Source organism: Telmatherina bonti (assembly GCF_933228915.1).
Source record: "Telmatherina bonti genome assembly, chromosome: 13".
NCBI classification, from domain to species: domain Eukaryota; kingdom Metazoa; phylum Chordata; class Actinopteri; order Atheriniformes; family Telmatherinidae; genus Telmatherina; species Telmatherina bonti.
The window spans coordinates 24,433,840-24,444,822 of record NC_136611.1 but is presented as its reverse complement, the minus strand read 5'-3'; the positions used below and the strand labels follow the sequence as shown (position 1 = coordinate 24,444,822).

At 39.6% G+C, this 10,983-nt stretch overlaps 2 protein-coding genes across 2 annotated transcripts; one reads left to right on the top strand and one right to left on the bottom strand.

Annotated features, from left to right (window-relative positions):
- Positions 1–833: 833 nt before the first annotated feature.
- nkx6.3 (NK6 homeobox 3) lies at positions 834–2,661 on the bottom strand (the record flags this gene model as incomplete). The annotated part of the gene is made up of 3 exons (XM_079251415.1): positions 834–1,064; positions 1,486–1,655; positions 2,247–2,661. 3 exons carry the CDS (start codon positions 2,659–2,661, stop codon positions 834–836), a joined length of 816 nt encoding a protein of 271 aa, XP_079107541.1.
- Positions 2,662–6,431: 3,770 nt separating this feature from the next.
- LOC306764515 (E3 ubiquitin-protein ligase NEURL3) lies at positions 6,432–9,502 on the top strand (the record flags this gene model as incomplete). Its single annotated transcript, XM_079251690.1, has 3 exons — positions 6,432–6,462; positions 8,387–8,896; positions 9,327–9,502. 3 exons carry the CDS (start codon positions 6,432–6,434, stop codon positions 9,500–9,502), a joined length of 717 nt encoding a protein of 238 aa, XP_079107816.1.
- Between the last annotated feature and the right edge of the window lie 1,481 nt (positions 9,503–10,983).

Sequence of the window (10,983 nt, the reverse complement as noted above, 5' to 3'; positions counted from 1 at the left end):
TTCAATTAGGCCGCACCACACCAGTAAATCACATAAGGTTTGACCTATAACCTTCTCCCCAGCCATTGTGCCAGTCACTTGATGGCAACTGTACAGACTGAGCTCCTACTGCAGTCAAATGATGTTTGTGTATGTTTGACTTGTCAGTCATAAGCAGACAGAACGCCCTGGTCTGATAAATAACTCACAATAATTTATTCTGCACATTTTCATGGTGCAACTGAATATTTTTACAGAGTAGACTATGTTGAGGGAAGACATTGAAAAGAAAACTCAAGTCAAACATTCAGCAGATCACAGTTCATATTTACACAGTCCATATTATGCAGGTTATAACACAAGAGCAGATCACCACTCTCATACTTGTTTTTGCCTTTGAAATAAATTTTAGAGTTTTAAAGCCGGTCACTGTCAGAATGTTTAATGTGTGGACTATAAGAAATGTTTGTTTTGATGTAATCCTTGCCATAGAAACGATTCAAATTTATTTAGCCTATCTATTTATTTATTTGGAAATCCAATTAATTCCTGACATCTTAATTTGATTTTAAAATTCAACGAGAGCAGAGAGGCTGTATCTTTCTCTTCTGTCACCAACAGCATCACAGATTCCTCCAGACTTTCTACGGAATTCTGTGCAAAGTCAAAGTCCACGTGACAGTTTTCCACCATCAGCCTTCTGATGCACTTCTGGGTGACTTCTTCCTCACGTGCCAGACTGATTTACTGATTAAACGTGTTTCACTCAATATTATTTATACTTATCACAGCATGCATGTCTGCCGAGGAGCGCGTGTAGGTGTGTGTTTGATTTCAATCTGCGTGAAATGTTGTCAAACGGGGTGTGGGCCGAGGCGCAGGACGGAGAAAGCCCTGCGATGCTTCCGCAGCAGCAGACGGATCTTGTCGTCGTCAGAGTCGGGATCCAGAGGCTTGTTGTACTCCTCGTCCTCCACCTCGTTCTCAGAGGCCTCCCCGCTTTGCCCCGCGTGGATTGCCTGCGTGGAGCTCGGCTCTGATGCGCTCTTCTTCCTCCACTTGGTGCGTCGGTTCTGAAACCAAACCTGACGCGCGCGCGCACACACACACACACACACACACACACACACACACACACACACACACAGGGCAGAGTTTTATGAGCATGTAGGTGTGAGTCCTCGTGAATAGGAATGTGTTGTTTAAGATCACTTTTGCAGGCATTACAGGAAAGGTGTTGTCATCACTAATAACTGTTTTGCAGGGTTAAAATATCAGTGACCTACTTTTCATTCTCATAACTTCCCTTTTAAAATAACCCACATTCCTGCTCTAGTAAATAATCCCACACAGTTGCTGTTGCGCCTTTAAAAATTTACATTACACTGGGAATTACTCAATGAAAATGCAGGATTATTCAGTCATAAATAAATATACAAATGTAACCTGACAACTAGCAGCCTTCTTCATATGAATGCTTTAATGGGAATGTGTGTGTGACCTCACCTTAACTTGTGATTCTGTCATTCCCAGAGAATAAGCCAGTCTTGCTCTTTCTGGCCCGGCCAAGTACTTGGTCTGCTCAAAGGTTTTCTCCAGAGCAAATATCTGATGTCCACTAAATGTTGGTCTGGTGTGTTTCTTCCTGCTGGGCATTTCCCCGAGAGGACCGGTGCCTGGTCGTGTCAAAGCAGACAGGAATGTTTTTATTTATTTGTTTAAGTCTACTGAGATACTGCAGTTTCTGGTAATGGCTGCTTTGATTGCATGTGTGTACAACAAGATCATATTTAAACATAACAACTGCATCTTATTTCAATTTCACTAAATTCTTTCATCTTTATTCTCTTTAATTGGATCCCCATTAGCTGCAGGAAAACTGCAGTTATTCTTCCTGTGGTCCGACAAATGTACCCTGGGGTCCGATTAAATGTTAACATCTGACAAATGTCCCAACAAATGTTACAAAAATTCACATTATAAAGAATTGATAGCATTTTTAAAATGCTAAAACTTTTAACATCCGTCCAATGTTTATTTTCCTGTTAAGATTACACCTTTTAATTAAAAAATGTTTGAAGAAAACACAGATTTTACTTGAATGATATATTCACAATATAAAATAAATAGAAATTCTGTCTTCAAATCGAGCATCTGTTCTAATCTCTGCAACACATGTCTCTATTTGTAAAGTATAACACCTCTTGTTGAGTCCTCGTAAAGTTGTGCTGTGTTCATGAGCAGGATGCGAAGACTTAAAGACTCACTGTTGGTGCATTGCTGCCTTCCTCCTCTCCAGTCGCAGCTGCTCTCTGCCCAGCAGCTCATACTACGACCCTTCATCGGGCATTCTGCCCCGGGCTTGGAAAAGCCACCCAATGAGGCATTGTAGTCTCGGTTGTAGTACATGGAGGTGCTGGTTACTGAGGGGCCAAACCCCCCCATGGTGGAATATCCAGAAAGCAGGGTAGTGGTGCCCGTGGATCCAACTCCAACCATGGAGCGGCTCAGGATGTCGCTGATGCCATGAGGTGTCCCTGGCTGCAGCTGGCTGTTAAGGCCCGGGTTCAGCTTGTAGAAAGAGTTGGACACTGAGTACTGGCACACTGGTGCCTTGAGATCTGAGGGGAACTGGTTCAGGCTGTTGTTGAACAGGAAAGACCCTTGGATGTTTGGATCCATGGGAAGTATTTTGCCGCTGTCCTCAAGTATCAGGAACACATCCAGTAAGATCCAAACTGGAAAAGACCTCAGATGGTCAGATTGTGACCACACCCTCTGCACAAATATCAGTTTTAGAAAAGTCCCCGAAGTCTATCAAAGTTGCTACCACATGCACCATGCAGCGGTTATCCACAGCTTGTTGTTTGATAGCTCCATGTCTGATGTGTCGGGCGAGCCTCGTGGACACTGATTCTGGAGTTTTCCTACAGACACATGCCTCCTGCAGACTCAGTCCTCAGAAAAAAATAAATAAGCAGTATCTGGAAATGGAGTGGCACCTTGATAAAGATAGGCCACATTAGAATGCAGCCTGGGATTGGCCTGGGTCTCGCAGCTTTAATGCCTTTCTATTGGCTCCTCGATGAGAGCCAAGCCTTTTATTGGACAGAAGCAGATTAATAGTTTTTTGAACAGGTGGAGTGGGAACAAGTAGATTTTTTGATGGCCTGCCATGTTTGACCAAGTGTGTTGCTGCTGGAGGACAGAGAGAAGGAGAAAGGGGAGGGAGGGGGGTCCAAGCTGCTTTTTCCATGCTGAATCAATAAATATATGAAATAGAAGAATATGTATACAACTTGCATACATATATGAATATATATGTTTTCTCTTATTTTCTGCTATGAAAATGCATTGACAATAAGCCGCTCATGTTTAAAATTACAGTCCTTTCACGGTATACAGCAAAATGCCGCCCACCCAAAAAAAATGCCAATCAATGTAAAGTTACATTTTGTTGAATTGGGATTTTTGCTTCCTCAAAATAAACATCTGAACAGTTTGTTCCAGTTCTTTCTTACAAATAACTTAGCATGATCTTTTCCATGCAGACTGACAACATGCGCAGGGTTGTTGTGCAGTTTTTATTTGTACGTTTCAGATTATTCTGTGAAGTTCATCCTAAACAAGTTTCACAGGATGATTATGGATGACTGTCGTGGCTGTGATGAGACTTGCCGCATCCCATCCTTCTCTTTCTTCTCCGAGGGATTTTTGCAGAGCATTGAGGTGTTTTTAGGGTGATTGTTTTACATGAAAACGTTGGGACTGCAAAACTGAGTTCATGGATGGATAGCATAAGTCTGCAAGATGGAGTGATTTATGTGTTTGTTCAGAATCAACTTTGGGATGCCAGGTTTATCAGGCAATCGATGTACAGAGACTTAAAGTCAGGGCTGTTCAGTTTGGTCCTGAAGGCTGCAATCCTGCAATTTGTTCATGTTTCACTGCTCCAACACATCCAAGTCAAATTAATGGATGCTCTGCATAACTTGTGTCTGGAATGTTGGAGCAGGAAAACATGAGAATCCTGAAGGATCGAAGCCCTCATCGAAGTGAATTGAAGGCAAGGCAAGGCAAGTTTATTTGTATAGCAACTTTCATGTACAAGACAATTCAAAGTGCTTTACGTGGAACATTAAAAGCATTACAAAAAGAAAAAAGCATAAAAGAAAATGCAAATAGCAAAATCACAATAAAATCATAAATTATATTAAAAATAATTAAAAGCGGAATTAATCAAAAGTTACCATGCAGATGTCATTTATAGGCGCATGAGAAAAGAAATGTTTTTTAGTTTAATCTCCACTGGCAGATTATTCCACTTGTTTGCAGTCTAAATGCTGTTAGGCTCCAACAGCAGCTGAGCAATCCTTCTTTATGTTCTCATCGCAGCTGACCTGGGTTTAAGTCCCGTTGCCATTTGACTGTTACTGGTAACTGAACAATTCTTTATTCTGTCTGACTGCAATAACCATTATAGCAGTTTGCACAAAATATCTTAAATTTTGACCTTTCTGTCCATCATCCTAAGTCTTGGTTGGCCCACAGTCAACTCAGTCTCAGGTTTCTTTCTTTTCTTTGGTTTCTGAATCCACCTCCAGACTGCTGATTCCAACAATACACATAATTGGATGAGCATCATCAATTTAAACCAACAACTGAGAGCACAGTTAAGCTTAAACACATTGAAAACCGTGTCCTTTACATGAAGATTGACCTTAATTCCCAGTGAGATGAAACACTTTCTGGTATTTTTAATATTCGGCAATAACTTTGTAGGTTTCTCTTTCTTGTTTCAGATCTGTTTCTTATAAAACTTGAGTTGTTTTCTCTCTCATTTACTTTGCAATATTTACACAATTCTCCTGTTTAAAGATGAAAATATTCAGCAACCCCTATGAATCTATGAGTTGGAATGTAGGGCAAAAAAAAAAAAAAAAAGAAGCAAACAAACCCAAAGATAAGAGAAGTTTACTCTGAGGCATAAAACATTGAATCTCCAATTAACTACACTGGTTGCGGAAACACCAGATCTGGTCAGGTAAACCCTGAACATAATAAACTGAGTAACTGTTTAGATGATTGTAAACTGATTTACAACCTTGCATTTCTCAGCCTTTATCTCAAACACACCTGGTTTCCTGATGTGTTGCAACAGCAGCGTTTCCTAACCCTTTATGTAGCTGCCGTCTCTTTTCCTGTAAGTCATATGGTCTGTTGACGTTTGGCTCCACAGTAGAGCCTTTCCTTATTTTAAGCATTCAGTGTGTATAAATAAATCACGATTCACAAATACAGCCTTATCTCTTTCCCCACTAATGTATTTAAGCTCTGCTGTGTGCGTGTGTGTGTTTTAAAGGGTATATGAGGGATATTTGTGATTACAATACAGAATCACACACAGCAGGATCTGGTTTCCTTACTGTAAAGTCAGCTGTAGTTCATGACATGTTTAGACATGCTAAACTAGTCAGCTGGTATTTTTAAAATTGTGGCTGGCAGAATCCTCCAGGCATGGTTGGAGTGTTTTTGAAGATAAATCGTGTGAATGTGGCTCACAGTTGTAGCAGATGACAAGCAAGTAAATTTCCATGAGTGATTATCTCACTGAGGATTTCCTGTCATTGCCTCGCTCCGTCACATGACCAGGAACTAAGCCAATGAGGTTTAACGAAATATGACCACATGTTTGGAGGAGGGTGACAAATCTTCATCTATAACTGAGGGGATTTTAGTTCAGTAGACTTGAATGTTCTCATCACATAACTATGTATGAAGTTTCTTTGAATTGACTGGCAGTTAGAAAAATGACATCCAGATGTTTGATGGGATTTTCCATGATGTGTTTCCATAAACTACACGATTTGCCTTATCTGAGGTCCACAGCACTGAATCATGCCCGAGTTCTCTGCATTTGGTCAAGTGCTTATTACGGTCAAGCTTATAAGTTGTGAACATCAAATTAAACATCAGAGAAATACAGAAATATCTGCGAAGGTTTTGCCAGCTACACAGAAATGCACAAACACAAAACCTTTTTTTTTTGTTTAATCTGAATTCCAGAGTAGTGACAAAGAAGAAAAGTGAAACATGTATGAATAGGGGAAAGTTCACCCTATCCTGCCTTCACTTTGAGTTTTTATTTATTTTTCTTCTTTAAACAGAGATGACATCAGACAAACAGGCTGGCATGTATCCCCTCCTTTGCCAACTTTAGGTAAAATTCCAAACTTTTTTTACTCCCTCCTCCAGCCTTAAAGCCCCTCCTTCTTCTTTTTTTTTTTTTTTTTTTTTTTTTTGCTGTCTCTGTAATGTTTGTATTTTCAAAACCACACGTGCACCCTGTCTTAAAGCCAGACAACACGCCTGCTTCATCATAACTCTAAGGTGAAACAGACAGAGCACAACCTCTCTCAGGACGACAGCTGATTTCTGACTCTGTTTTCAGGATGATGAAAGACTACAGCGCTGACAACTCTGGTGAGACATTTTAATTTTACTCTTTATGGGGAATTTAGAAGCAAGCTGATATGTTGCTTTAAACAATGATGTGAGCTAAAGATTGTATAAATCTAATCCCTGAATTTCAAGTTCAAACAATAAAACTGATCATTCTATTACAGATATTTATGTAAATGTGGAAGAAATATTTATGCAGTAGTCTTAGTAAAGAAAGAGATTATATGCCTGATTGAGGGGAACAGAAATCTGGAGAAATGTAAAACACTGCCGCACTGTCGACCGATGATAAGTACATGAGAAAGACTTCAAACGAAGAACAATAAAATGCCGCCACAAAAAGTCGCTAGTGCAGATAAGATAAACTAGACACTGTAATTTTAACAGGAATCATGTATCTTGCTACTAAAGGGTTTCTAGGAAACATGAAGAGGAATCCTGTGTGACTCACACCTGTATTTCACAACACTGTATTTTCTCTCAACCTGAATAAATGATGAAGAGCAAGATGAGCTGGTCTGTAGGACATCTTTTTTTGTTTGTTTGTTTTTAGGATGTTTTCAAGTATGATATTAGTTTTTGACAACTAATATCACACATGAAAACATCTATAGACAGCTACAGTGGACAGAATCACCATGCCAAGTGTTCAAAGTGTGTGAATGTTGAATTGAGTTTAGAAAATAACCAATCATTACCCAAAATTTTGGCACCCCAAATTCACTTACGGGCCAGGAGGTGTAACATATCTAGTTCGTTTATAGTTGTAGAAGGCTGATGGAAATTTGAACGCTTTTACAAATCTCCTTAAATCTAATCCTCAGAAACAGTCTACACCACCAGGTACTGCCGTGCGCCTGAAGAATTATCTAAGGGATGCTATAAAGCAAAAAAACCTTGTAAAAAGATAAGAAGGTGTTTTTAGGTAGCTGTTTCCTCTGCTCTTAATTCAACTAAGAAATGGTAGTAAACAGGAGCTGCAAGGATGATCATATCGTATCTATTAGGGAAAAAAAAAGTTGTCAGGTTGATTCAAGCTTTATGCTGGGTATAAGAAAAGAGGATGCCTTTTCCAGTTCTTTATTACTGGTCTTATTACCTCTGCCAAGGAGGTTATGTTTTTACCGCCGTTTATCTGTTTGTCTGTGTTCAACATAACTCAAAAAGTTATGGACAGATTTTCATTAAACTTCAGGAGTTGTTTAAAATGTGAAAAGGAAGAACTGATTTAATTTTGGTGATAATCTGGATCACAGTTTGGATCCAGGAATTCTTTTTAAAGGTCTCCAAGGGCTTTTCTAGTTTGGACATATTTCTGTCAGAGAAATTGGGAATAGTTTGCAGGTAGATGGCAGAATAGATCAAAACGGACCAAACATCATAATATCTGCAGTCACAGCTCGATAAATACCAGAGAAAATCAGTTAAAAAAATGGAAGTAGAATAGTCATCTTCTTAAATACATGTCAAAAAATGCATCGTCATTAACTTTATGCTTTATGCAGCTACAAAAAGGCTTGAGCAAAGTTTTTTATTCATCTGTAAATCTCCACAGATTAATGCTCATTTCCTGTAACTGGCTCTTGAACAAAAACATGATAAGTGCTGAACTTTGCTTGGATGCCAAATGCTCACGTGTTGAAAAGTGAAACTACAGGGAATTGTAGGTTTCATTTTTACTCCTTTACAATAGGATTTTTTTGTCATCCAACCTGCAATCAATCTGATTATTGTAATTAAACCTGTCATAAACTGGCCTCCTGCTAAAATGACCACCATTCAGGCTGTCAGCGTTTGACCTTCAACATCATGTTGTTAAGGGGGTGTTGACATTTTTGTAAAATTCTTTGCAAATCTAACTTTTTTAAATATGACTTTTAACTCTCTACCTTTCAAAGAGATGCAATGCTCATTAAGAATCAAAACTGTTTTTTCTCCCCTGCAGCTCCTGAGCCAGCAGAGCCCCACAGCTGCAACATGCTCTGCCTCGGCCCTCTGACCTTCCATTCTCAGGCTGTTGGGACTCAAACCCACCTGAGCCACGGGGGTCGACTTGCTGAGAGGAACATGAACACGTTCAAAAACGGCCTGGTATTTAGCAGCCGCCCAGTGAAGATCCAGGAGCGGATTCGTGTGAGAGTGCTGAAGGGTGTGTTTAATTGGCAAGGAGCTTTGCGTGTGGGCTTCACCAACGTATCACCCTCTACTAGACCTCTGCCTCTGCCCAGCCTAGCAATCCCAAACCTCACCAGCAACCCCAGCCACTGGGCTGCTCCTGTGCATGAGTCCTACTGTCGTGAAGGTTCAGTGCTGGAGTTCTGGGTTTCTGCAGGTGGTAGTTTATACTGTGCAACCAACAACAAGGCACACAAGATGCTATCAGGGGTTGACATCAGCCAGCCACTCTGGGCCATGATAGATATCTACGGGCAGACTTGTGCCGTTTACCTCCTCCGTAAGTCTATAACACCCATGTTTTGTTTGATTTACAGCCTGTTTTTCTTGTTCTTTGTTAGCAGAACATGTCATGTGTGCTAACACCGAGAAAAGGATGTCTGACTATTATAAATGACTCTGCTGCAGGTTCAGAGAAAAGGGGGACATTTTACATTAGAAGATCCTGTCCTGCACCAGAGGTCCTTCCCACAACTGAAGATGACAGACATCATGGTTTATATCATGATGTATCAAGACTCAATGGAAACAGTGACGACTGCATCTCCTTTCTGAGCATGAAAATCCCATCTGGTAAGAAGACTCTCCTCCTGCAAACATGACCTGGCTTTGTTCATAACAATTGTTGAAAAGAAGAGGAGAAAGCAGTCAGCTGAATTAAAACTGTCAGTCTGTCAGTGTTGTATTGTGATTCTTCCCTTTCATTACAGAGCTGAGCTGCGTGGTGTGCATGGAGATGGAGGCCAGAGTCAAACTGCCGTGTGGTCACCAGTGTTTGTGCAATAAGTGCATCTCCAGAGTCATGGAGGAGTTTAACACCTGCCCACTGTGTCGACAGAAAATCAGCTCTCTATCAGTGCACAAGAGTCTGTTTGAGGTTGTTTGAGCTCCAAAACCTCCGACAGGAAGCATGAAATGCAAACTACTGAGAGACTGTAACAGAGAAAACACTGTGAAAAAAACATATTGAATGTATTCCTGCAGAATTTCCAGCTGAAGTCAAACCAGGAAACCTTTACTCATTATGTAAATTTTATATATTACTGTGAATAACACAATTGCTTCTCATTATTTAAAAATAATTTATGATTTTTTGTGGGTTTTGCAAATTTTTTATTTTTAATTTTATTTGCCTAAGACTCCATAAAGATATTTTATTGGGTGAGACATGTTTCCAGACTGCGTTTATCTGATTCAAGAAATTCATGTTTTTATCAACATAGCCTTAAGGTAGAAATTGATCCACGTTCCCAGATAAGGGACATATTTTAAACAGAAACGTGTCACGAAGACATGTGAGCACGTAGTAGAAATGATGACAATAACAGAGATGTTTACTGCACATACACACAACTCATAACTGTACTCTTGCGAATTATAGATCAGGTAGTGTTTGGCAAAATAAAAAAAAATTCAACACATAACTTCCTGCGATGGACTGGTGAGCTGTCCAGGGTGTACCCTGCCCTTTGCCCAAAGACTGCTGGGATCGGCTCCAGCTTCCCCGTGACCCTTCATTGGTTAGGATAATGGATGGATGGATGGATGGACATAACTTCACCATTTGACACATGGACTGTATCCTACTTTATCTTCACATGTGAAAGTTCAACAAATAAGCTAGTTTCGTTATGATTTGTTTACTATTTTAGTTTTTAACAGTTTTTAACTGCACTAAAAAACTCTGTTATAATTGCAGCAAAGTAAACAATCATCAAAGCTGGACCTATCACATGTCCTGTTGATAGATAGGATGGGATCAGACCCCTGTGATCTTGAACAGGATAAAGCAGGGATATGAAAGCAAACCTGCATACAGGTGCAGGTTATCTGGATATAATTCCCATTACTGGCAAGTCAGTGTTTGTTTTTTGTTTTTTTTCTCAAATCAGTATCTCTACTGACCTTCAAATGTGAAAGTCAATCAGCCAGTTTCATTATGATTTCTTTATACCAATAATTTTTTAACAGCTAGTGCATAAAACGAGCGTCACTAAAGTCAATGATCAACAAAGCTGGTTAAAATAAAGTTAAATCTTCATGCTGCACTAAATAAACTTAATCAGAATCCAAATGTTTTAACAGTAAAATAGCTTTTAATTTTTTTGTTTTTGTTACATGCTCTAAATGTGATGTGCACATTTACAAGGCAGACTTCAACCTGATCCTCATAAAGATTGTCCATTTTGATTGTCTGGTTTTCTTGAAATGTGATTCCTGTTCAAATTCAAATGTTTTAAATAAAACAAGGTGATGATTATCTCCAATGGTTGTTTTTAATTTATTTTCATAATGCAAAAGCAGTTAAGCCAGACTGGTCCAACATGACCAGGACAAACCAAGTGAAAGGAGAGAGATCTGATGTAT